The sequence below is a fragment of the Rattus norvegicus genome, chromosome 8 (genome assembly GCF_021556685.1).
Source record: "Rattus norvegicus strain SHRSP/BbbUtx chromosome 8, alternate assembly SHRSP_T2T, whole genome shotgun sequence".
In the NCBI taxonomy this organism is placed as follows: Eukaryota; Metazoa; Chordata; class Mammalia; order Rodentia; family Muridae; genus Rattus; species Rattus norvegicus.
In genome coordinates, this window is record NC_141541.1 from 127058221 (window position 1) to 127085159 (window position 26939).

Here is a 26939-nt window from a genome sequence, read left to right on the forward strand (position 1 = left end):
AGCCACACCACGGTATAGTATAGAATAGAGTTTATTCAGGGCATGGGGAGGGGAGTTAAGAGGGTGGTAGGGGAGAAAGGGGGGGGGAGAAAGGGAGAAAAGGGGAGTGGGGAGGCAGAGGGAGAAGAAGAGGAGTAGAGAAGAAGAGGAGTAAAGGTCAGCCATGAGCACATGGAGAGAGGGGGAGGGGAACGGGTACAGAGGGGACAGAGGAGGAAGAGGGTGAGAGGGTAAGAGAGCAAGCTGTGGGGTGGGGCAGAGCTTAGAATGCCAATGGGGGGGCACATAAAATGATACTTTAAGATATAACACTAGGGGTCTGGGAGTATCTTGGTTTGTAAACAAGCATGAGGAATTGAATTTGACCTCCCATAACCTATGTAAAAGTGCCAGGCATTCGGAGAGTGTACCTATAATCTCGCAGCCGGGGAGGGCAGAGGTAGGTAGATCCCTGGGGCTCATGCCCTGTCATGGCATGACCTATTTGGAGAGCTCCAGGCCTGTGAAAGACCTCATCTCAAGAAGTGCCTGAGGAATGACACCAGAGATTAACCTCTGGCCTCCAAGTGCACGCGTACATGTGTACTCACAACACACACACGCGTGTGCGCACACACACAGACAGAAGATATGTTACTTCCGCTATAACTTTAAAAATATTAATTTTAATGGCCGACTCACAGGTATTGTCCGGCAGCTGTGAGCATGCAGTCATGCAAACCCTAATTCTCAGTACCAACCCCTACGTGACTTCTCTAAGACTGCCCGACACCAGCAGAAAAGTCTTTGCTATGTGTCTCTGGCTCCGAGAAGTTGGTGAATCACGTCTCTGGTCACAAACAGAAGGGAGCAATGACATCTTCTGGGAACTCGGAAGGGACGTCAGAATGGAGGAGTATCCTTGGCTTTTGATTCCTATTGGGGTGGGGGCTTTCTCAAGGATGTCCCCATTCAGTTCTGACACCATGACCAGTGACATGCATTGGTGGAGGCTGGAGGTTGGTGCCACCTCCAGAGGGAAGGAGTTAGTACAGCAGAGAAAGACATTGGAACCTGCCCTGTGCATGCCTGAGTGCCTTCACTGAGGTCCAGGGCTGTTTCCTTCCTTAGCAGCGACCTCATCTTCATTTTGCATTGAGCTAGATGGGTTAATGTTGGCCCGGTCACTCAGGCCCCTGGTGACACTGTCATAGGATGGCGGGAAAGACGTAGCAGAGGCAGTTTCTGATTTGTCCGGGAGTCCACTGTTTGCCATGAATGTAATGTAGCCTTCCCCGGGAAGTGACACGCCATCCTCCTCAGCCCTGGGCACATGCAGGGTGTTGGAGAGTGTCAAGGAGCGGTGCAGCATGTAGCTCCGGTAGGCCTTTTGAATGACTGTGGCTGAGAGGTCTTCCTGCTTCCACCGGAGGGTGGTGGCTATTGGTTCATAGGATGCTTTGGAGAGATTGGTCGCCATAAACTTCTCTTCCATATTGGTCTTCAGGGAGTCCAACTCCCCGGATTCTCCCAAGACGTTCTTTGTGAAGGCAAAAAGGATGTCCAGACAGTGGATCTTATCCCCGGGGACCAACGGCAGGTCCATCTGGATTAATATATTCTGGTTGGGTTTGGGGATTCTAAGAGGGCCGGAGAGCGTGTCCGCGAAGTCTGAGAGGGCAGAAAAGGCAATGAACTGGGTGGCCTCCGGGTCGAACTTCTCCCAGGTCTCATAGAACATGTCGAAGTCGTCCTCGCTCAGGGGCTCCGTGCTCTCCTCGGTGGCTACGTTGAAGTTCTCCAGAATCACTGCGATGTACATGTTGACCACGATGAGGAAGGAGATGATGATGTAGGTGGTGAAGAAGATGATGCCCACCGCCGGGCTCCCGCAGTTCCCCCGGGAGCCGTTGCTGTTGGGCAGGTTGGGGTCGCAGTAGGGAGGCCCCGTGTTGAGGATGGGGCTGAGGAGGCCGTCCCAGCCGGCCGAGGTGGTGATCTGGAACAGGCACAGCATGCTGTTGCCAAAGGTCTTGAAGTTGAACATGTCGTCGATGCCGGCCTCGTCCACGACGTTAGCGAAGCTGGCCATGCCGAAGATGGAGTAGATGAACATGACGAGGAAGAGGAGGAGGCCGATGTTGAAGAGGGCGGGCAGGGACATCATGAGGGCGAAGAGCAGCGTGCGAATCCCCTTGGCTGCTCGGATCAGCCTGAGGATGCGGCCGATCCTGGCCAGACGGATGACCCGGAAGAGCGTCGGGGAGAAGTAGTTTTCCAGTGACTTAAGGATTGCAGAAAACAGCAGACCTGTGAAGCAGGGCAGAGAACGGTCTAATCAGTGTCTCAAGCCATGAGCTCTGATTGAGTTGGCGGTGATCACATTTCTCAGTGTAGCATCGACATCGCAGGAGTCTGGGCTCCTAGGAGCCTGACCTAGGTGTTGGTCCAGCATACCATTCCACAGCTGCCCATTGAAGTAACCAGCCTTCCCTCGGGTGGTTTCTTGACTTTCCTACCATGTTCTTACCTTCCTTCCTACCCAGAATATCTTGTTAGTTAGCCTCTGTGGTTTGGTTAAAACCCTGCCTTCTTCAATCATTCCCTACTGTGTAGGAATATCGCAGTGAATCCGATTAATGTGTTCAATTAATATGTATTAATAATTGCAATAAACCACCCCCTTCCACAGCCAAGTTCAGCTGGAAGTGACTGTAGCCTAGTCCACAAACCCATAATGCTTTGCTTCCAGCACGACAGCACCACCGAGCCCACTTCTCCTTCCTGGTTCTGTGCTCCGTGTAGGCCAGGGCCCCCTGTGATTCATCTCCCTGTCTCCTGCTGTGAAGATTGACTCAGTTCCTGGCACACGGGCCCACAGATAATTGTATGGAGCTCACACTAATGACAAGGAGGCAGGGAGTTGGGTAACTCGCTGACAGATGAACGAGATTGGGTTTGAGTGGCCAGCTGCTTGCATAATGGCTTTAATTTATCTCTTTCATGTCCAGCTGTACCTTGAACCCCATGTTAGGGCCGGTTATGTTCCCCCCAGTCCTACCCATGACTAGAAAGGGTAGAAGGATGAAGAGCGGGTGTAACCCTTGTGTCATCTTATGTGGGATTGTGCGTACATAGGGGTTACAAACGCTCTGGGAAAGTTCTGGTGACGTCCATTTCAACCGTGGCGCTCTTCCCTCCCTGGAAGGATGCGCTCCTCTCAGATGAGTGCTGTGTAGCTTTTGCTTTCCCAGTATTGTTCAGGAGAGAGAGAGAAAGAGAGGGAGAGAGAGAGAGACAGAGAGACACAGACAGAGACAGAGACAGAGAGAGAGACAGAGAGAGACAGGCAGAAAGAGAGAGAGACAGAGAGAGACAGAGAGACAGGGAGAGAGAGACAGAAACAGAGAGACAGGGGGGAGAGAGAGAGAGAGAGAGAGAGAGAGAGAGAGAGAGAGAGAGAGAGAGATATGAAAGGGGAGGAAAGAAGGAAGATGGACAGGCAGGCTCTTCAGGCGGTTTTCACCACAGGGGATTCCTGCTCAGAGGATTGGGCTGACACGTAGGAACCAGGAACTGATAGTTAGAAGTCCCCATCACAGGGTCACGGGATATGTGGTCCTGCTCTATTGCTGATACAAACAACCAGGAAAACAAGCTCCCATCCAAATGTCCTTGGGAGTTTCTTACTTTGAAAGACAGATGAAACAAAATAAATGAATGAAACCCCAAGCCCACTGGTCAGTTGACCACAAAACCTTCTGTTGTGCTAAGCCACATAAGCCTAGGAGCGAGGGCTCTCTTCTGTTTGCTGTCTGTTTGATTTTGTTTTTTAAAGTCAGGATGCTGAGTCTCACTGTAGCCCAGACTGGCCTTGAATTCACTGTAGCCCAGGCTGACCTCGAAAGTCACAATATTCCTCCTGCTTCAGCTTTTCAAGTGCTTGAATTGTAGGCATGGGACACCACACCCAGCTAATAGTGTGAATCTCAGCACAAAGTAAATAGTGAGCTGACCAATTAGAAGGGAGAAGACTTTCAGAGGCAGTGGATGCCCTTACAGTATCGACTGTAGACATGTTTTCATAGATATACAAACCTCCAAGCCTGACAGGCTGTGTGTGTTCAGTACATGTAATATTTCTTTTTGTATGTCGATCTTAACTCAGTGATGTAGTTTTTAAAATCCCAGCAACAACCCAGGACAAAACAAAGCCAGGTTAAACTCTCAAACAAAAAATTGCCACCCGAGATTCTGTTTTAACACTGGAGCTGGGTTGAGGGAGATGGGTTGCTGTCAGTTGTATGAAGATGCTACCAGGTCTGATAGCAAATCAATGGGAAATCAAACCCACAGGTATGCTCTGGGATGAGAAGTAGGTGATCCAGGGCTTAACTGAACAGTGTATATTTATATTCAATATGATGTCCTTTTTAAGAAGGACAGTTTACTTAGGCAGTTACACTGGCCTCCTTTCTCACACCAGATTCCAACCCCAGACACCACTGCACCCAAAATATAGAGGCTTCACCAACACCCAGTGTCTTCATAGCATAGATCTCAATGCGTGATCTATCACCTTTCTGTCACTCACAATAACAAGGTGGAGCCCACCGCACATCTTTTTCCTCTGGGAACATCCTGGGGGTATTTGAAGTTTGCTGCCTCTGAAGGCTGCACGCATGGGGCTCTTCTAACCTAGACCATGTGCTTGAAAACATGAGCTGAGCCTGGGGAGATTGTTCTGTGGGGGAAGAACCTTATAAAGCAGGGTGTGGGAGCATTGCAGGTAATTCCAGTGCTCTTACAGCAAGATGGGAGGTGGAGACAGGAGAGTCCCCAGCAGCTGTGGGCCAGCTAGCCTGGCGTAAAAGTCGGAGAACAGTAAGAGTCTTTGGCTCAGACAATGTGGAAGATGAGGGCTGATACCAGAGGAGTCTTCTGACACACACACACACACACACACACACACACACACACACACACACAGAGGTGGGGGGAGGGGATTTAAAAAAATGAAGCTGACTGTTTCCACGGTTTGAAAGGAACAGCTAAACAGCCTGAAGCAGGCGCGAGGCTCCCCCAGGGTATGGCTGCCACTTACTCCCAATGGACAGGATCACCACTATGAAGTCGAACACGTTCCAGCCGTTGGTGAAGTAGTACTGTCGCAGGGCGAACATCTTCATCACACACTCGCCCGTGAAGACGGCCACAAAGAACTGGTTGATTCTGCCCAGAACCTTCGTCTTCTCCTCGCCCTGCTCGTCGGTCTCCACCATCATGGTGATCATGTTGAGGCAGATGAGAACCATGATGATGATGTCAAAGGCTTGCCTGGTCACGATGTCAAACACGAAGCCTTGGTACTTATTCTGAGAGAGAGGAGGAAGCATCACCCCAGGCTGTTTCAGTCTCCTGTATCTTAACTTCTAGTCATGAAGGCCCTTCAAACTCCAGACATTTTACCCCATTCTTTCCCCTGTGGCAAGCTCTCCAGCCTGTGAGTTGACGACGACTCGTGTGTGCAGCCTGTGAGCTGATGTGTGTGGTGTGTGTGTGTGTGTGTGTGTGTGTGTGTGTGTGTGTGTGTGTGTATGTAGCCTGTGAGTTGATGTGTGGGTGTATGTGTGTGCAGCCTGTGAGCTGACATGTGTGTGTGTGTGTGTGTATGTGTGTAGCCTGTGAGTTGATGTGTGTATGTGTGTGTGCAGCCTTTGAGCTGACGTGTGTGTGTGTGTGTGTGTGTAGCCTGTGAGTTGATGTGTGTGTGTGTAGCCTGTGAGTTGATGTGTGTGTGTGTAGCCTGTGAGTTGATGTGTGTATGTGTGTGTGCAGCCTTTGAGCTGACGTGTGTGTGTGTGTGTGTGTGTGCAGCCTGTGAGCTGACATGTGTGTGTGTGTGTGTGTGTGTAGCCTGTGAGTTGATGTGTGGATGTGTATGCAGCCTGTGAGCTGACATGTGTGTGTGTGTGTGTGTGTGTGTGTGTGTGTGTGTGTGTGTGTAGCCTGTGAGTTGATGTGTGTGTGTGTGGGTAGCCTGTGAGTTGATGTGTGTGTGTGTGTGTGTGTGTGTGTGTGTGTAGCCTGTGAGTTGATGTGTGGGTATCTGTGTGTGCAGCCTGTGAGCTGACGTATGTGTGGTTTTTGCTAGTCATTTGCCTCTGTCACCAAACTGCAGCCTTTCTGGGGTCAGTTGCTGTGTTCATCTTGCTTACAGTTCGAGTTCTAGTTGTCTGCATTGTGTCCCCTGTGCATTGTGTGGTCCTCAAGAAATTGAGGGAGTGGAAGAGCAGATGAGCATCTGTGAGTTAAGCATCTCAACATTTGACAGTCACCTGATCAGTGCTGATTATAGCTAATTCTGTACAGAGGCACTTGCTGGATGGGATACTGTGCCCAGGGTCCCATGTGTGTAGTCACAGGGGTCTGGGAGAAGAACTTGCCAGATTCTTCCAGAAGCTTTCAACTGGGTTGGGGGAAGTGCTACTGTAGATCTGATCCCTACTGATGCTTCACACTGGGGGGCGGGGTTGCCACCCTGCTGGGTTAGAGCAGAGAATCAGACCAGAGAGGACCTGGCTCTGTGTGGACTGTTGGCTTAAGTCCTGGCATGGGAGGAGCCACTAAGCTCCTCTGTGTCATCACTGAAAATCCAGAGAAAAATAGAGAGTCCCATTTGTGGTCACGTGACTTCTAATCAAATGATGTAAGCATCAGATTGGGGTAGGTATCCCAACTTCTGTCTGTTCCCAGTGTGCATTGCCCTCCGTGCCCTCAGACAGTGGAGGGATATTGATGACATGGCAGCCAGGCGTCTACTGTTTTCTCACAATGTGGAAACCTGCTCTCAGTGATTTCTATGAGAGAGAGCACTATAGGATAAAATCACCCAGTCTTGTAGAGCCTTCAGCCTTCCCACCGGTTAAGACCAGATCTAGAACATGAGCTTTACCAGAGGCAGGGGTGGGGGTGCATGCATGGTTGGGGAAATCCTTCTGTGGTATTGTGTTGGCTCTGCCATGAACAAGGCCCACACACAACTTCCCAGCCAATGCTCGGCTTGGCTCCCAAACATGTCTGTGGGGCATACCAGAGACAGACGCCGGATGGGAAACAAGCTGGTCCTGGGAGGACGGAGCGTGCGTTAATACAGCTGCCCTGGCAGGAGTGAAGACCTTTGTGCCCCTCCATCTGACCGTCGGGCTACTGAACACACCCTGACCAACAGACCCTGACCAACTGAATTTCCCTAGGAGTCTCTCTCACACGATGCCCGCCAGAGCGGAGCCTGTCTCCCAGGAAGAGAGTTTTCACACAGTTTTGGCCACTGGTCGGGCCTTCTTGCAGGATAAACTGGAGGTGAGTTAATGACGGCCAGTGACAGGCAGGACCACACTTGACAAGAGGCTCCTATGCATCTTTCCCACTCTTTATTTAAGCCTAAACCTCGTATCAGGACTCGGAAAAGGGACTTGGGCATCCGGGACCTCTTTACTTCTCCCTCTTACCCAGGCGGCCATGTTGAATAATCTTTCTCTGGCTTCTGGTCTTTCTTGTCTCTTAGCATTTTGAGGATGGGGCGATAGAGTCCCACTTGGTAGGGCTGCCAGAGCTGGGCTTGTACCCTAGAATTTCCAGTAACGTTAGGTAAAGTAGGAAAAACTCCCCTTGCATTTCCTTCTTGGTTCTAGACAGTGGGGAGGATCAGGCTTATGTGCTGGGCAGGTGGTATGAGGTTATGAGTGCTGGCACGGACCGTGGGCTGTGGGCCCTGGAGAGCAGCCACGTACTGTCTCTCCTCAGACACTACTCTTACGGCTTCCCTGAGATTTCAAAGCATTGTTGAAATATCCCAACCTTGCCTCAGCTTTTCTTGATTAGGGAATACAAGAGCTAATGTGCACCAGCCTTGGACCGCAGTAAGAGGAGAGCCATGGCTCCCCACTAAGATTACCGATGTAGTTCATTAGTAGTTCAAGCCCTCCTCCAAACAGATGGAGAGTCCCAGGTTTCTGGCACAGAGCCAGGCAGTGAAGCCACTTCCCCCTTATGGCAGAGGGACATCCGCCCTCTGCCACCACTGGAGGATGTGGAGGATCCTGGCTGAGACTTCGCAGGGAGCAATGATGTTCATCTCCGGTTCCCTCTCTGACTGTGTGGCCTGGGAGTTCAACAGTTAGCTCCGTGACTTAGTGTCTGCAGGGCAGGGTTTGAAATGGAGCTCGCTTTAACCCAGGGGTAGGAAGAAGAGAGGAAGAAGCTCCAGTGGCCTGTGGGCTGCTTCATAAGTGGTGAGAGGCTAGAGAGAAGCACCAGAAGCTTGTTTGGTCTAAAGAGTGGCTCAGACACAGGACTCCAGTTTCCACGGGAACTCAGCGATGGTGTGAGGCCAGTGATGGCCACGGGGCTCAGCTGCTTCCTTCTTAACCTCTCACTTGAGTCCCACTGACTGGACTCAGCTTTCGTCCCAAATCTTTTAACTTTGAGACAGTTCTCACCCATTGATGTGTGTGTACATATGTATGTGATGTGTGTGTGTGTGTACATGTGTGTGATATGATGTGTGTGGGTGTCTGTGTACATGTGTGTGTGTGATATGATGTGTGTATGTGTGTACATGTGTGTGATATGATGTGTGGGTGTCTGTGTACATGTGTGTGTGATATGATGTGTGTGTATGTGTGTACATGTGTGTGATATGATGTGTGTGTACATGTGTGTGTGAGATATGATGTATATGTGTGTACAGGTGTGTGATATGATGTGTCTATGTGTGTGTGTACATGTGTGTGTACATGTTTGTGATATGATGTATGTGTATGTACATGTGTGATATGATGTGTGTATATGTGTGTACATGTGTGTATGATATGATGTGTGTGTATGTGTGTGTATGTGTGTGTGATATGATGTATGTGTGTATACATCTGTGTACATCTCTGTGATATGATGTGTGTATGTGTGTGTGTTCATGTGTGTGTGTGATATAATGTGTGTGTACATGTGTTTGTGATGTGTGTGTGTGTGTGTGTGTGTTCATCCTCAGGAAGCCCTGCACACTTTTGCTCAGACTCATCCAAACCCAGCTTTCTTCATCTTATAGGGTTTGGAAGGTACCCCCTGCTCTTCTAGAGTCTGAAACCCCACACCATTCATTCCTGGTCCAACACTTCTGAACAGATTCTAGACAGCAACAGACCGATTCTATTATTGACACACAACGTGTGTTGAAGGTGACAGTCCTCCTCCCTGTAAATATCCTGACGGTCTGCACTCACTGGAGTAACCCATATGGGGGCCACACCATGGGGTAGAAACTCTAACCACCCTTACTGTTTCATACTGTTTCCAAAGCCACCACTGAAGCCTCAGGTTGTTGAGAGATGCAGAACCCATCAGATAAGCTTGTCAGAAGCACCCATCAGAGCTGCTTCCACTTCATTTACACATCTCACTTTTGAGGCCTGGGAGCCTCATCGCTTCACCTCTAAACTTGCCCCAGGTCTCCCCCATACAACGCTACCCAGGCTTCCATTCAGCCCAGACTTGGGCTGAATCCATTCACAAACCTGCTCAGGGAAAGAGAAACTCAGGGGCTCACCAGGGGCCGTGGGATGGGCTTCTGGGGTTTCTTGGAGCCCAGCTTCTTCATGGCATTGTAGTACTTCTTCTGCTCTTCTGTCATGAAGATGTCCTGGCCTCCTAGGTAGAGGAGAGGGACACACTGATGTTATTAAAGTAACAAGATTACCTCTCCTCCCCCAAGAGAAGCCAAAACCTGAGTGTTCTGGTTCCAGCCTTCTCATCTCTGTGGGAAGGATCAGGGCACGTCTGGCCTGGGAGAGAATGGCCCACTGCAGTCTCCCTGCCTGGGTTTGTATCTATAACCAAATGCTCTACCACAGCGCTACACCCACTAAAGACTCTGAGGTGAGCACCTGGATAAGATCCAGTGCCTGGGTTTCTCACGTAAAGCTTATTTCTTTTCTACAGTACTGAGAGTAGAGAGGGCTTGGGAACAGGACTCTAGGAGGAGATGCAGGCATGCTGGGAAAGCATTTTGTACATTTAGCATTCATATTTTGTATTATAAATACAGCTAAATAATTGGGATTAGGTTCCTACGAGAAGCATGGAGGTAAGAACCTCCCTCCCTAGAAGGTTGGGATTCTGAGATGTCCTGACGCTGTCCCTTGGGGGCTTAAAGCTCTGGAGTGGCAGGTGCCAGAGCTCTTTCTCTCCCTGTCAGCCCTTCTTAATGCTTCATCTGTGACATTTGGCTCCAGCTGAGGAGACCGAGGCTACTTTGCTGGAGGATGGGAACCTTGGGGAGCATTGCTAACGCTGCAAATATAGCTGCCCTAGCAGTAGCGGCAGCAGGCACCAGACAGCGGTGAGGACCAAACCCAAGGGTCGAATATCAGCTTGGTGCTTGGTGCTACAGACAGGAAGCGCCGTAAGTATCCTTGGCTTTTAGCCACGAGGCCACAGCTGTCTGAGGGACGGGAAGTACAAGATTCATTACCGCGGCGGACACACCAGAGGTCCACTTATCTTTTTTTTCTGTTGGTTGAAGTTGTCGATTATGACCCCAACAAAGAGATTCAGCGTGAAGAAGCCACCGAAAATGATGAAAACGACGAAGTACAGGTACATGTACAAGTTGTTCTCCCAGTTAGGCTGACTGTTGATCTGTGGTTACACAAAACGGGAGATGCGAGGAGGGCACCTGGCTTAGCTTTCCCTGGAAGCCGATGCTGGGACGAGACCCTGTCCCTTTATCCCACGAAGCGGGGATTGAGGGGGTTGGGAGGAAGCGCAGGTGAGAAAGGCTGAGGGGGTATTATTAACTAGGTTGCTGCTGTCGGCAACCGTAGCTCCACCCTGGTGGAGAACACACCCCACAGTGGGACTGCCAAGGAATAAGGAAGCTGTGATACTTGTCTGTGAACCCCTAATGAGAGTTGTCCAGGAACCTCCCACCCCAGTGCTGCTGGAAGAGGCCATCGAGGAAGGTCTGATGAGCTGAAGAAAGGCTTCAAACAGAGGATGGGGATCCCAGAGGACTCCAGGGGCCCAGGGGACACAGGCAGGACATCAGTTGTGCCCACTGAGGTAGGAAGGCTTTCCCCCATCGTCAGCACCACTCTTACGATGTGAATGTGAAATGTCTCCCACGGGGTTCATTAATGTTTGGATACTTGGATCCCAGTCGGTGCCCCAGTCTAGGAAGGTTGTAGAACATTTATGATTGGGAAGCTGGCTAGAAGACGTGAATTATTTCCTGTCTACTCTGCCTCCTGACTGGGACTGCGATGTGACCAGCTGTCTCCCTCTCTTGCTGTCATGCCTCCCAGGTCATGGTATGCCCTTTGAGCTGTAAGCCACAATAATGTCATCTTTACATCGTTTCTTGTCAGGTGTTTGGACATAACAACAAGAAAAGTAACAAATGTAACCAACTCTACACAGCTGCTGACGCTAAACTGTGAGCGGGGGACACGCCAGAGATGCCTCAGGAGCATTCGCGTAAGGGAGAAGGCTGGTTGGAGGGCTCAAATACCCAAAACCACAGCAGCTGGATGTTGCCACAGAGATGGGCTGTGGAAGCCATGTGACAGGATGCACAGGAGCCGGGGCTCACCTCTCCGGAATCAACAGCTGCATACATTATGTCCATCCAGCCTTTGAAGGTTGCCTGGAAACAAGAAGGTGGAGGACAATCAGTGTCTGTCCCTTTAACTGGCTCTACAGTAGCTCAATGGGAGGGAGAGAGAGAGAGCAAGAGACTGAGTGAAGAAGGCTGGGGAGGAGAGAGCTCAGGCAGAAAGGGAAGAAAGGGGAAAGTCTCTCGGTGACTTGACTGACTTCACACGACTTCAAGAAATCCAGAATAGTGTGGTACTGAAGACGTGGAATCTCCTAGAATATGCTGGGACTCTACTTATCTAGCTCTAGGGACAACAGGTACAGGCTGTTCTGTGCTCTGCCGGGCCGACATTTTCTCGGTCACTTCCCCGCTAATGCGCGTGACATAAGAAACACACCTGAAAGTGGGAACAAGACCACGTCTCCTGCCTACAGTTTCAACGTCATTTTTTTTGAAAGGTCAATGATTTTAAATTTTACTTTTTATTTATTTATTTAAAAATTTAATTTATTCCTCTCTCATGTACTACATCCTGGCCCCAATTTCCTCTCCCTCCTCCCTGTCCAATCCCTCTGCCCGTTTTAGCATTGGGGTGTGTGTGTGTGTGTGTGTGTGTGTGTGTGTGTGTGTGTGTGTGTTATATGTGTGTGTTTTAATGCATGTGTGTGCAGAAGAGAGAGGAAGCTGTCTAGTGTCCTTCTCTATTGCTGTCTGCCCTATTCCTTGGAGGCATGCTCTCCCACTGAACCCGAGGCTTGTGCTTAATTCTTCAGCTAAGATGGTGGCCAACAAGCTCTCCTGATGTTTCTGATTCCACGTCCCCAGCACTGGGGTTATAGACAAGTGCCGACATGACCGGAAGTTTACATGGTTGATGAGGATCTGAACTCAAGCCTTCCTGCTCACATAGTAACTGCTCAAGAGTCACCTCCCCGGCCCAGTTTTAGCATCCTTGAGGCGTCAAAAGCAGATGTGCTTTGTAACGTATCTCAGGCACGAAGCCTGTTACAGCACTTGAGTAACGTATTTGTCCGGTTTTCTCGTGAGCCCCAGCTCCTGCGTCCTGTCCTGACTATAATCTCCAGTGGTTGAGCATAGTGCCCGATAGACCACAGATACACAGAGGTTACTCATTCCTCGAATGGATGAGCAAGGGGTGGAAGAATACAGGAACTCACCGGCGAATGAATGTGGTGGATGCTTGGGGAACTGCAGCCACATCACAGTGAACCCAGGACTGAATGAAGGTGTGGATATAGACAACTGAACGGCATGAGTACACGTGACCGTTGTCACCAATGCTACCCGTCACTGAAACAAACTTAATTAGCTGTGACTATCACACAGGAGATAACAAGACATGACAGGTAAAGCCCTGTATACTCCCCTGCTCTGTACATCTTATCATAGCTATCTCTCACGATAGCCTCATGGACGGCCGGTCTTCCTATTTTATTATCTTAGCCAGACTTGGCCAACGGTAGCCCTGTGAGCTCACACTCATTAGTGAGGGCTTCTCATTTAGGGCTATCGTCTGTGGAAATACAGAATGGTCTCAGCTCACGCTCAGTGCTGCCTCTTGTAGGATCTCTATGCAGTGCCTTCTGGGAGAAGCTCCATTTACTGAGCAGCCAAAGGAGAGAAAATGATGGATCTTAAACGACTCACCACCTGAAGAAGTGCGAGGTAGCCCATAGCGACGTTGTCGAAGTTGACTTTGACGTTGACCCAGAAGAAGTGGCCGGTGCTGTTTTGATTGTGACACTCGGACTTGTTATTCACCATCGTCGAATTCACGTTGGAAAATGGGTTATTTCTGGTGTCGACGCACTTCGAAAATTTCCCGGCGAAGAGGTTCACGCCCATGATGCTGAAGATGAGCCAGAAGATGAGGCAGACGAGGAGGACGTTCATGATGGAGGGGATGGCGCCCACGAGGGCATCCACCACTACCTGGTGGGAAACAGGAAAGGACCTGAAGTTCCCAAATGTCACTTGTCTGTGCTTCTTACATGCACACATACCTGCACATGGAGACAACCCTCAGTGTCACCTTCAGGAACCCCACCCACCTCCTCTGAGGCAGTCTCTCATGACCTAGAACTCACCAGGTACAGTAGACTGGCTGCTAGTGAGCCCCAGGGACCTGCTCGCCTCTACCTCCCCAGCTGAGAAGCTCTCTCTGCGTGCACACATGCACCTCTCTGTGTGCACACATGTGCCTCTCTGTCGGCACACATGCACCTCTGTCTGCACACATGCACCTCTTTGCTTGCCTTTAAAATTATGCCTTTTACATGGGGTCTGGGACTTGAATTAGAGCCTCACGTTTGCAAGGCGAGCTCTGTGCTGATTGAGCCATCTCTCCAGCCTACAGCTGATCTGAAAACCCCACTGTTGTTTGCAAAGATGTGGTGACTGCTTTGAGCCGGTGGTGGCGGTGGAACTGGGAGGAAACTGGCCACAGAAAAGGACAGGGTGGGTGGAGAGAAAGCCACAGGGCATAGAGGCTGTGGCCAGAGCCAGGACACCTTCAGGTGGATTCTGGCTGAGGTGCTGGGTGGAGGTTATCTCTACATTGCCAAAGACTGCCAGAGGAAAGATTCACTTGAATTGGGACACTGGGCGCCCTGGATGTATTTAGGAATAAGACCCTGAGACATAGAATAACCAGGACCACTTCCCTGAGGGCGTAAGGGGTGGCATTGGTGGGTGATGAGAAAAGAGGTTCTGAAGATCAGACTTGAGGGAGACAAGAGAGTTAGCCGACACAATGTCCTCAGAGTCTGAACAGGAAGGGACAACGCAGAGGTGACATGGGGGTGGGGGAAGTTGGAGAAGGTTTGCGAAACGCTGCCAATCAGAGAAGTCCCAAAACGTGTCTTACCCTCATGCCTTCGAATCGAGACAGAGCCCGCAGCGGTCGGAGGGCACGGAGAGTCCGAAGGGCTTTGATGGACGCCACGTCGGAATACTCAAGGATCTTCGCTATGAGGCTTGTCAGGGAGATCTGGTACAGACAGAGACCAAAGCATTGTCCCAGTGCTCTAGAATGTCATCTGGTGGAAAGAGGCAGCAGCTCTGTGCCCTGCCTCCTAAGCCCTGCCTGCCCTCTCTCTCTAGCCCATTGCCCTGGCTCCCACCTTTTTCTGAACCCTTGAATGTCCTTTTCCTTTACTGAATTAAAATGCTTATGAGCATATATTAATTATATATAACGATGGATTTTATATTTTCACAAATACACACACATATCATATTTGCCACCCACGATTCCCTGTTGTCTCCCTCATCCTCCTGCTGACCACTTCCTCCTCACATTAGGTCCCTTTTACTTTCATGTCTTACTTTTAGAAGACCCAGTGAGTTTCACTAGGGTTTCTTACAGGAGCGTGGGTGTCTAGTCAGTGATTACACCACTGAGAACATGTCTCCCCTTCCTCCAGCAACCACCAGTTGTCTATAGATCCCTGGGGATGGGTGGGGCCTCCTGAACCCCGCCTCAATCATGACAGGGTAGCGATGGGCCCAGTCCTGTGCAGGTATTCACCGCTGCCAAGTGTTCATTAGTGCAGTGCCTATGGTATGCCCAAAAGACAGCATTCCACAGAGCGCCATCCCTTCCTCCAGATCTACACTCTCTCTGCCCCATCTTCTGCGATGGTCTCAAGACCTATTCATTACACACGTGGAATTCTGGGCAAGAAAACCCAACCTCACTCCCTGCTACCCCCACATACATGCGGTTAAACTTCATTTCCCCTCCAAGGGCCCTAAGAACCTTAACATTTTGATTGACTCTCAGAGATCTGGAGAGCTGAGGTCTCTTCATTGCGCCTATGATAAAACTCATCATGGTGGCTTGAATGTGAAATGTCCCTCACAGGCTCATGTATCTGAACACCTGTCTCCAGCTGGTGATGCTGTTCGGGCAGGTTATGGACCTTTTAAGGGGAGAAGCCTTGCCGGAGGAAATGCATCACCTGGATCACTGGGGGCTGGCTTTGAGGGTTTATGGCCTTGTCCTACTTCCTGTTTCTCCCCTCCCCGAAGCACAACCCCTGTTTCTTGTTTGAGGGTGAAAACGTAATCATCCAGTTTCCTGCTCCTGTGCCATCCCTCCCTGTGGTGACGGACTCTTCCCCTCTGGAACCATAAGTCCAAATAAACCCTTTCTTCTCAAAGTTGGTTTTGGACATGGACTTTTAAACACAGCAATAGAAAAGTAACCAATGTGTTACTATGAGGGATTTAAAGTTACTCTTCATTGTATTTGCTCAGAAAACTGCGTTGGAAAGAATCCTGCTTCTGTGTATGTGTTTAGATTCCTCTTGGTCCCTTTCTGTGGTCTGCTGGATTGGGACACTTTCGCCCTTTGTAAAATGAAATGGTCCAGTGGAAAGGAAGGATTCAGAAGTTAGCTAGTTCTCGGAGTGGGTAGTTGTCTGAGATCTAGCGTCAGTGGGCATCTGAGGTGCAATGAATCTGGAGCAATGAATCCTGGTGGGTCTGCCAGTTCTCTTTAGGTGTACCCCAAGGGTACACAAGGGACACAGGCTATCATGGAAAAACAGTCGTCCTTCCAGGAATCTCCAAGGTGCTGGGGGAGACATTCTGAGGACAAGTTTAGCTTGATGAGGTTGGGACCTAGATACACAAGATCCTGGTTTGGTGCTAAACTGAGGCTGAACTAATTTACTCTGGTAACTGCACTAGGACTCCGGAAAGCAAGGGGTCGACATGTGACTCCTTGTGTCTGAAACATATCCATTCTCTGAATGGACCATCTATTCTACCTGGCCAATGCAACCACAACAAATTGGATGGATCTCCTTCTTCCATTAATACAGGACTGACACCATCAGGCACCCAGCTGTCTGTGTCTGTCTATCTGTCTATCTGAGGACAACAAGGTTTGGGCCAGTCTTACATCAATCTTTTGCACACCCTCCAGGGAGGGCTGTTTCCTGTTCGTTTACAGATCGTGTTCTGCTTCGTTACCATGGTTGCGATGGGACACCCAACAAAACACAGCTAAGGGGAAGAGGGGCTCATCTGGCTTGACTGCCAGCTACAACCTGTCAGAGAGGAAGTCGAGGCAGAACTCCAGCAGCATCAGAGCACGTTCCCCAAACAGAGCAGAGAACCATGCAGGGACCTCTGCTTGACTGATCACTGCTTCTGCTTGTCTGTCTTCATGGTTGTGCAGCTCGGGGGCCAGCCCACACTCAGGGTAGATCTTAGGATTTCAGTTGACAATCAAGGCAACCCCCAACAGACACACCTAGGGATCAACTAGATCTAGGGAATTCCTCAGTTGAGACTCTTTCCCCAGGTGATCCTGGGTGGACATTTAAAACTGACCATTGGAACAGGAAGGATGGAAAGATGGTGGGCCATGTGGAGAAAAGGAGGATGAGTAGAGGTGGGCTTGGGTAGGTAATAAAGCATGGGTGGACAGGAGGTTAAGTGATTGGTTATTCGGTTAGAGGGATGAACCAAAAGGTAGATAGAAGGGTTAAACACAAGTGGGGGGATGGACAGAAGGAAGGAGGCAAGAATGAAGGGAAGACAAAATGATGAACGGGAAGGGATAACTTCAAGGAAAAGGGTAAATGGGAGAAGTAAAGAGGGATGGACTCTTGGAAGGAAGGATGAAGAAAGGAAGGAGGGAAGGAGGAAAGGAGGGAAGGAGGAAAGGAGGGAAAGAGAGTGAATGGTGGAACAGATGAAAAGAGGGATGTGTGGAAGGACAGACAGTCACAATGAAAAAAAGACCCCTTCTTCTTCCTCATCTCCCTCTTCCTCCTCTTCTCCCTTCTCTTCCTCTTCTCCCTTCTCTTCCTCTTTTCCTCCTCCTCTTCTCCCTCTTCCTCTTCTTTGTCCTCCTCTTCTCTGTCCTCCTCTTCTCTCTCCTCTTCTTCTGCCTCCTCCTCCTCTCCTTTCTCCTCCTCCCCCTCTCTTCCTCCCCCTCTTTTTTTTTTTGAGACAGGGTTTCTACATAGCCCTGGCTTCCTGAAACTCACTATATAGGCCAGGCTAACCTTGAACCCACAGATATCTGTCCTGAGTGCTTAGTTTAAAGGTATGCACCATAACCACCCAGCTTAAGAAGAGACTTTAAGGTGACCAGGGCTGGAAACCAATGACCTCTACACAATGGAGGTCTCTCAGCAGGTGACAAGCCAGAAGAAAACAGTTCCTTTTCATTTGTGAATAATTATTTCACATGCACAGAACTGTCACCTGTGACCCATTTCAGCCCTCTCAGTGAGTCTCTATGGCACGGTGGCCATGATACCACTGGCTCACTGGCATCAGGAAAGAAAGGAGTTGCATGCAGGACTGTTACAGGAGTGTTGCCAAACTAGGCTAGACAAAATGCTCGGTCCTGGAGCCCAGCCAGATTCAGGAGGCAAATACCAGACACGGACACGTTTCCTGACATTGCTGATGTGGAGGCCTTGGTGCAGGTGGCTGCTGAAGGAGGGAGACAAACAACCACGCTTACTCTCAGCTAGACAGCAGTGAGCAAGAAACACGGGTTGGCATATTGAAAAGCCAAGAAGGAGATGGCCTGCACAGGGGCAGAGCAGTGGAGTGGCTAAGCCGTGGGAGTGACGGTGGATTTTGTGTGGAGCTCATGGCTGGTGCTCTGATGCAGGGGTTAGCAGTCAGGTGACAAGAGTCCCTACATGGGAGTTCCAGCAAAACCTTCTGTTGCTTCTGCTGCTACCACAGAGGAGCCAATGCCCCCAGCTCAGGGGTTCACAGGCACAGCTGCACCTTGGAAATGACTGGTCAGTATCTCCCCATGTCCTGCCTGCCTAGGGTGGTTTTCAAAAGTTCCACGGGGGGTTGGGGATTTAGCTCAGTGGTAGAGCGCTTGCCTAGCAAGCGCAAGGCCCTGGATTCAGTCCGAAAAAAATAAAATAAAATAAAAGTTCCACGGGTGCCTCTAGCCTAGTCATGGAGAATAAAGCTGGCAGGCAGACAGGTTCTGTTTGAAGACCATGACGCTCTGAGATCCAGAGCCCTGGCGATGGGTGAAGGAGCATGAGAACCCGAATGTCCACATTATCCTACTGTAGTAGCTTTATTTAGCAGAAGCCGGAGACCTGCAGGCTCACCCGGGGGTCACCACTGCATCTGAATTGTGAGCTTCCTGGAGCTTCCCACTCACCAACATGCAATGTTATCCTGACTTCTCACTCAGCGGGAAAAGCAGTCCCCGAGAGACAACGGAGATCAGCCTTACATCTGTTCTAGCCGTAGCCACCTGCCTCTGGTGAGATTCCCACCTCCGCCCCCTGCAGCCCACTCACGTTCACAATGAGGAAGTCCAGCCAGCACCAGGCATTGGTGAAATACTTTTTGAAGCCATAGGCTACCCACTTGAGCAGCATCTCAAAGACGAAGATGAAGGTGAACACTCGGTCAGTGTACTCCAGCACGGACTTCACTCGGGGTTTCTCTTCCAGGTAGTTATCCTCAAAGGCCTGCAGGGAAGGGAGGAGAATGACCAGTAGCACAGGAGTCCTGACCCATAGCAGGGGGCAGCCCACTCTGCCCACAGCCTCAACAGGAAAGTGGGGGAGGCACCATGGGCTCTAAACCGAGACTTTGCAGCCCACGGGGACATCCAGCCCTGATACTTCACAGGGCTGTTGGGAACACGTGAGAAAAGAAACCTCAAGCTGGATTTTGGACGCAAACCAGAGGGATGTTCACGGCGACTTTTTTTTTTTAAAATATAAAAGCCTAGAAGGATATCTGCAGGCAGTCCATGAGAGGGGAAAGAATTGCCAAGAAACTTCTGAGAGTGAGTGTTTTATTCCATGGGTAACCAAGGAAATCTCAAATAAAAGAGAGACGCTGGTTTTTCTTTTCGTTGGAGGTAAAGATAAAAAGGAACAGAGACGGTCCCAGCTCTGGCATATCCGTTGGGCATTCTCTCTCAGGGGTGATGGATGGGAGTGAGAGGCGGCCAGTCTTTGGGAGCCAAATGGGTGTCAGGAAGCCAGTCAACTTGTCTTCAAGGCTGTGCTAAAGACACTGGGGGCTACCAGTGTCTGCATGACTCTTCCCATGAGGCTTCAGTCCCCAGTTGCTGGAAAGAGTTTCATGGTTTGGATCAAGTTGAATCCACTTGGGGAAGTGTTTAACAGGTTAGATGCCCTAGGACAGTCCAAGGCGTCCACGGGGAGCCTTGGGTTTATTTATGTTTGTCTCCGTGTAGGACAACTCTGTGAAGCCCTGGATGCTCAGGGCTCCTGTGGGATTGGCTGAGGCTGGGCACCGTCTCTTAGCTCCTTCCCCTGCCCCACCCTGCCTTCCTTCTGTGCTTCATCTTCAAGTTCTCCTCAGTACGCTGATGAATCAAGAGATGTGGCCTCAACATCTGCCTCTTGGACCAAACCTAAGCCAGCCAGGCGTTCATAAATCTCCAACAGTCATTCGACATCTCTGGGTGTTGTTCACCACCTCCGTCTATTACTCAATAGCCTTGACAACCGTTAACTATCCCTGGTGGCCATTAAATATCTGATCATCGTTCAGTTTCACTCAGTATTTCAGGCAGTCATTCAACATCTCTGGTTGTCATTCAGAAAAAAAAAATCTCCGATAAGTATTCAACATCTCCAAGGCAGCGCTGAAGACGTGCGGTCCGTGTGAGGTGGGGCTATGGGTGCTGACTGAGTAAGTGGGGGCACGTTCCTACAATGCCGTGGCTGTTGAGCGAGTGTTTGTACGAGCACATTTCCAGAGGAGATATAGAATGCGCACATGCATTTATTTTTTATAATATTTATATATTCTATGCATGAGGAGGCCGGGAAGAGCCACCCCAAAGTGTTTCCAAAGTGAGTTTCTCTTTGAGTGACAGGAAAATGGCTGATTCTTCCCCCTTTACCTTTTTCTATAATTTCCGAGTTTTTTTTCCCATTTTACTTTGTCAGATGAAAATTCATGTTTTTTTTTTTAAAGCACTCAAAGTAAAAGCAGAAAGAAGCCTAAATTTGGTGCATGTCTGTTTGGTCCCGTAGGAAAAAGAGCCGGGGACTGCGGGGAAGGTGCTGGCGGTGGGGCGGGGGCAGAACAGCTGTTTCAGGATTTGAGTTGCCCCCTGGGAGCAGGGAGACTGGTGCTAGACAGTAGAGAGAGGAAAGAGGAGGTTGCAGCAACGAACAAAGAAGGGACCTTTGCGGGGAGGCCTGTGGGGAGACAGGAGCTATGAGGTGCTGGGAGAGGGGATCCACTGAGCTGCTTTGGCCATTTCCCCTTGCCTTCCTCCTCCCGGCACCTGTCTCCTCCACAGGTTCCTCCTCATGGCCAGGAGGCCGTATGCTGGGTGGTCTGGCATTCAGTCAGTTCTCAAGCATTCAGCAGAATTTTTTTTTAAGAGAGCAAATGACATAGGACAAGCAAGACAAACAGACAGGGACATAGGTAGAGCTGAGGGAGAATGGGGCTCTAGTCCTGGCTTCCAAACAGATTAGCTTGGACCCCAGCTGAGCCTTTGATGCTAGCGTTCTTGCCTATGAAGCCTGGCCAGCTAGAGACAGAAAGTCCCTTCTGGTGTCTGTGTCACGTTGCTTAGTTAGGGCAGGCACTCCATGCTGCCCTGAGCCTAAGGCCGTGGGAAGAGGACTTCTTTCCTTGTTCTCCGAGGCTCAGCCTTTGGCTGGTGGCTTTGGGAGCATCTCAGACCCTATCCCCTAAGACCTTGCTATTCAGAGTGGCTCTCAGCTGACGGCATCAGCCTCAAGCTGTAGCTTGTTGGAAATATAAACTCTCGGGTTCAGTCACCAAGCTCTCTAAACAGGCCTGCGATCATGTAAGCTCTCCAGAAGACCAGACTCGAGGAGAGGATGCTTGAAGGAACTGTGATTTCTGAAGAGGTAGCAGGCATGCGGTTTGTTAAGACAAGGGGAGATGGTCTTGATCCTCAGAAAAAGGTAGCGTGCCCTGGAGGTCAGGGGGTAGAAAGCCAAGGCTTTAGGGATCCACTCTGGGTGAAGCTAGGCTTTGCTACTGCCTAGTGGGTGACGTTGGGAGAATCCTCTGATGGTTTGAATCTTAGTTTTTCCGTCTCTTAGGTGGGAGACATGCCCACATTGCTTGAACAGTTTGTGTCTAGGTTTAGAGTGCCATGAGAGGGATGCTGAGTACCTCCCCTGAGGTGATCAGGGCTAAAACCTTCCTCCCATCTGTAGCTGGGAACTTTCGGCTCAAGCCTTGGGGGCAGCCCACTGAGACAGATCTAGTTCCAATGCCTTTAGATGGAAGTTTGGACCAGTTGGAGACCATTGAGGCAGGGATCCCACTTCCTCCTTACCAGCGCTCCACTGCTGAGCAGGATCATGAAGATGATGAAACTCTCAAACCAGCTGTGCTCCACGATGCGGTAGCAGGTCTTGCGCACCTGCCAGCCTGTGGCCCAAGGAGACTTGCTAGTATTCACGTTGCAGCAGGGACAGCGGCGAGTGCAGCCTGTGGGGGACAGACGGTGGACAGGACCCTGGTTAGCTCTAACTGTCAATGATGTAGGCGGACTCAGCCCACTGTGGGCAGCACCATTCTCTAGGCAGGTGGTCCTGGATGCTATGAGAAAGCTAGCTAAGTATGGGTCTGTGATCAAGCATGAACAGCATTCCTTCATGACTCCTGCTTCAAGCTCCTGCTTGAATTCCCTGCCTTGACTTCTCTCAATAGTGACCGTGACTTGGAAGTCAAGTAAATGCTACCCTCAGTTACTTTTAGTCGAGTGTTTTATCACACCGTGGCACAGAAGGTAAACTAGAATAGATAGTGATGGGTAATGCAATAGGACATCACTCTGGTCTGCAGAGAAACAATTGTGCTGGGAAATGCATTTCTGCACCACTGGGGAAGACTCCTTTTCTGGATCGCAAGAGGAGTGGCCCCTCCCAGCTCAGCTTCTGATCTAGCCTATTAGGGGTACCTCTCATCAGGTATTGATATTCAAATGCCCTTCCTAGGTTCCTTCTTTAATATAAACAAATCTAGTTGTCTCTATCCTTTTGTCTACATATCTCTGGAAGCCTGATAAACCCCTGAGTCCTGAATTTAATGTCATCTGGGAGGCTACAGCCTGACCCATGCTGGACTGGGGAACCACCACACGGCTGGGATAAGGCCTGGATCCAGCTTAGCTGAAATTCAAGTGGAGGCAGAAACTCAGCGGAATGCTGATCTCACAATTTCCACTTATTTAAAGCCACCAAGGCCATAATCACCGTCACAGTAGGAAGTAAGTATTTGTCTGTTCATCCATCATACGATTGTTTAGGGTGAATATGATGTGTCTCACTTCTGTAAATGCTATGGGGGAAAGTGGATCAGTATAGACCCACTTTATAGGATGGCACCAAAGGTCTAAGGGAGCAGGCACCCATGGCCTTTCTGGGGAGGCTTTCACATCCCCAACCAGTTCACAGTGACACCAGTATAGTATCCTTCCCCCCTTCTCACTCAAGAGGGCTAGTTTATAATCTGGCAAGGTGTTCCCGAGGGTGAGGGGGGAGGAGGGAGGGCACAATGTGCGCTGACGTGGATGTCCTAGCTGTGGTGAGCCTGTTTGCTTGGTTCCTGTGAACACCAGGTCATGGTTCTGGGCACAGAAGTGTTTAGCTCAGTGTTGGCCGGGATGCTCGCTCTGGATAGCACGAGCTCGAGAAGGTTCATGACTCTTGTACCTTCTGTGAAACAGTCATCGGGCTCGTCCAGGTCATCTGCCAGCTCGGGGATCTTCCTCAGGATTTCCTCTGGGTCCGGGCAGTCCACCGTGCTGCCCTCAGAGGAGCTCGTGTCATCCACTCCCTGCAGGGCAGAGGCTGGGGCAGTGAATGTGGCTCTTTGAAGAACCTGGCTCGTCTGCACATGGTCACTGACTGTCTGGTGGTGCTGGGATCCTTGAAGGGTAAGGAAAGCCCCTGTAGGGCCCAGGCTCTGCTATCTGCTGCTTTGGCGTCCTTGTGTGTTTAGGACTCCACACCTAAGGCCAGGACATGGATGTTCCCTGTGGAGCCCTGTGGCTTGGCCAAGATGGAGAATTGGCAATGGCCCGAGACACCATAATTACACCCATAAAGATGCTCAGCTTTCAATGCGCTTGAATATTTAATTGGGGAGCTGTGTTGTGGGGCCCTGCCGTCCTCCCAGCAGCACTGGCCTGTAATGTCTCCAGACGAATTCAATTAGGAGCCAGTGTTAGTGAACCTGATCGCTCTGCTAATGGAGCCAAATGGTAGGGAGGGACCCCATCTGTCACCGACAGGCCCCTCCCTGCCTGACCAGGGTCATAGCCAAGAAACTAAATTGAAATCTATGCTGAGGACTTATGGACAGAAAGCTGGGAGCAGGGAAGGCTAGACAGGGGCTCCGTGGGACAGGACGCCCACATACGGAGGGTCACAACCCCCCACCCAAACTATATCTCAGTCCATTCTGTTATCTTCGTTTTCTGTGGTTGGTCTTGCCTGGGCTCAAAGCCAGGAGCTGACATTCCTCACACTGAAGGGCTCGATAAGTCGTGTGTGTGTGTGTGTGTGTGTGTGTGTGTGTGTGTGTGTGTGTGCGTGTGAACTGTGTTCGTCTTATTTTGGCCAAGTCACACAGCTGCACTTGGGGCCAAGGTGTCAAGTTAAAGTCCTGTGCCCCTTGCGGTGGCAGCAAAAATGCTAAGTGTCTGGAGCTCGTATGTGCATCACGTGTGCGTCACGTGTGCGGGTGACTGTGTGAGAGTGCATGTTCACTCACATGCAGGTGTGGGTGAATACCTGAGGTTAGAGTTAAATGTCTTCCTTTGTTGAACTCCACAAAAGGCAGGGTCTCCCACTGAATGTGGAGGTTGAACTTGGAGCATGGACTTGACTAGATTGTCCACCAGGCACCAAGGATCCCCTTGTCTCTGCCCCTCTCCCCACAGCACTGGGATTATAGGGGTACACCACGAAGCCAAGCTTTTTACTTGGGTGCTGGGGGTGCAAAGTCAGGTCCCTGTGCACGCCCACCAAGCACTTTGCCGACTGAACCATCCTCCCTGCCCCGAGATACCGACTCTTAATAGGCCTCTCTTTGCAGAGAGACTCTCCCCCAGGATTTGTAAGTGACACTACGGTTTATTTTTACCTCCCCCGGCATCCTGCAGCTGAGTGTTCTCCCTGCTCGGTTTTTGTGAGGCTGTCAGTTCGCTCTGCACCTGTAGACAGCCTCCCTCTACCCCAGGCTGCTTTTGGCTAGAGAGAATGATGTGGACAAAAGACGGAGGGGGGGGCATCCCCGGGAAGACTCCCCCGCCCAGGGAGCACCTCCGACTCTTGCTGTTGTCTCTGAAAGATTACCTGACTCTCTTTGTTCACTGTCTTTTGTCCCCCCTTTCTTGGCTGTCATTTTCTGGGCACTTACTCCATTTCAGACAGGACCTGAACATTTGACGAGCAGTTTCTCATCTAGGCTTCCAAATAACCTCACCAAATAGGTACTGCCACAGAGTTCTATATAGGCACTGCCACACAGTTCTATATAGGTACTGCCACACAGTTCTATATAGGTACTGTACACATCCTATATAGGCATCCCACACAGTTCTATATAGGCACAGCCACACAGTTCTATATAGGCATTGCTCACATTCTACACAGGCGTCCCACACAGTCCTAAATAGGTATTGCATACAGTTCTATATAGGCACTGCACGCAGTCCTATAGATGATGACATAGATAGATGCTTAGAGTGCGGAGCTGGCCCAGGTCCTATAGCCTGGGGTACCCACACTTTCCTCCCATCTTACAACTAACTAGAGTGAGGTTCAGCAACATGGCATGGTGTGAGTCGCTGGAGGATGGCAGATGGTCCCGCAGCCGGGAGCAGCCTTGTCCAGTCCGCACCTCCTATAGGACCAACACTCCTGACGGTATCCGTCCAGATGTCAGGCCTCTCTAGGAAGCTCACATACCTACCTCGGCAGGGACCTGAGGGCTATCCTTCCTCTTCCAGCTCTCACCCAGGTATGGAGCCAGGTCCTCAGAGGACATCATGGAGGCTGGGCTTCTGGCTGCCTGGTGGTTTTCACACTTTTGGACTTGTGGCAACTGCTCCTGCTGATGAGAGAGGGCCCGTCTGGGTGAGAGTCGATTTCAGTTGACCGCTTCCGAATGGGAAGAGCTTTTGCGCGTGACAGGCCTCCAGAGCTAAGGTCTTCACATGTGCACCTTCCATGCATAAAGTGTACATACATGTGAACTAAGGGGGGGGTGTATAGGTCTGTATACAGCTCCGAACTCCATTTGCAGGTATGTAACCTTAGGAAATCTATTTAATCTCTCTGATTCTTTTAGTTCTGTGTGCAAAACCAGAGAGGTGAGATTTACTTCATGTTGTTCTTCTGATCACTAAATATATTAACCCTTATACAATCCATTTCGGGCTCCATAGGCGGTAGCCGTGGTCATTGGAACCTTGCCAGAGGTCAAGCTGGCCATGGGCTAAGGTCACTTGAGCACTCCTATCCCCAAGGACCTCAAGGGAACCGAACATGTCCCTGAGTTGCAGACAGCTATCAGAGAGTTCGTGCTCTTTACTCCCGGGAGGTGACACTCTGGCCTCAGCTGTCACTCAGACGAAGGAGTCTAGAAAATGACAGTTGATAGCAGCTGCTGCTGGCACACAGATGACAGCTATGGGGGACAGAGAAACCAGTTTGGAGAGCTGTGGACACCAGGCATAGTTTCAGGGCCTGGCCAGCAGCCTTGAGTGTCCCTAGGGTCCCTGGATCCCTGTGCTCTTCATTGAACACAGTGCACTCCCTGAGTCACCAAGGTTTGTGAGGGCTGATGTACCAGCTTAAAACACTAAGAGCCCGTGCAAGGTGTTGAGAGAGAGAGAGAGAGAGAGAGAGAGAGAGAGAGAGAGAGAGAGAGAGAGGGGTGCCTCAGGGTGCCTTCAGTTCTTTGGTTCTGAAGGGAATGCCATTTCCTTCTGAGGTCTCTTGTCTGGAAGAAAAGCCTGTGAAGGCATCAGAGAATGACCAGGACTTTTCTGTTCTGGCAGAGATGAGGTGAGCCTGCTTTCTGGTGGCCTCCTGGTACTGGAGATGCGCCCTCAGCTGTTCATGTAAGAGCCTGGGCTATGGGTGTGGGGGCACCTGTGCGAAGGAGAAGGAATGTAATGGCAAGCGCCTTGGGGTGGTCTGCGTCTCGCTTGCTGCCCCTGACCCCGTTTTCCTCCTCAGGACGCTGACTCTTTGTTCTAGGCTTTGGTGAGGTGGGCGCTTACCCTGGA

At 50.4% G+C, this 26939-nt stretch overlaps 1 protein-coding gene across 3 annotated transcripts in view; it reads right to left on the reverse strand.

Annotated features, from left to right (window-relative positions):
- Window positions 1-645: 645 nt before the first annotated feature.
- Scn10a (sodium voltage-gated channel alpha subunit 10) overlaps window positions 646-26939 on the reverse strand; it is a 112389-nt gene continuing 86095 nt past the window's right edge. For 2 of the 3 annotated variants that reach the window (NM_017247.2, XM_087560736.1), the window contains 11 exon segments: window positions 646-2289; window positions 5084-5354; window positions 9584-9688; window positions 10537-10674; window positions 11627-11680; window positions 13301-13585; window positions 14520-14642; window positions 18958-19131; window positions 21972-22126; window positions 23353-23476; window positions 25619-25759. In NM_017247.2, coding sequence (NP_058943.2) covers window positions 1079-2289; window positions 5084-5354; window positions 9584-9688; window positions 10537-10674; window positions 11627-11680; window positions 13301-13585; window positions 14520-14642; window positions 18958-19131; window positions 21972-22126; window positions 23353-23476; window positions 25619-25759 — 2781 coding nt within the window. In that variant the 3' untranslated portion in view covers window positions 646-1078. 3 annotated transcript variants of the gene reach the window in all.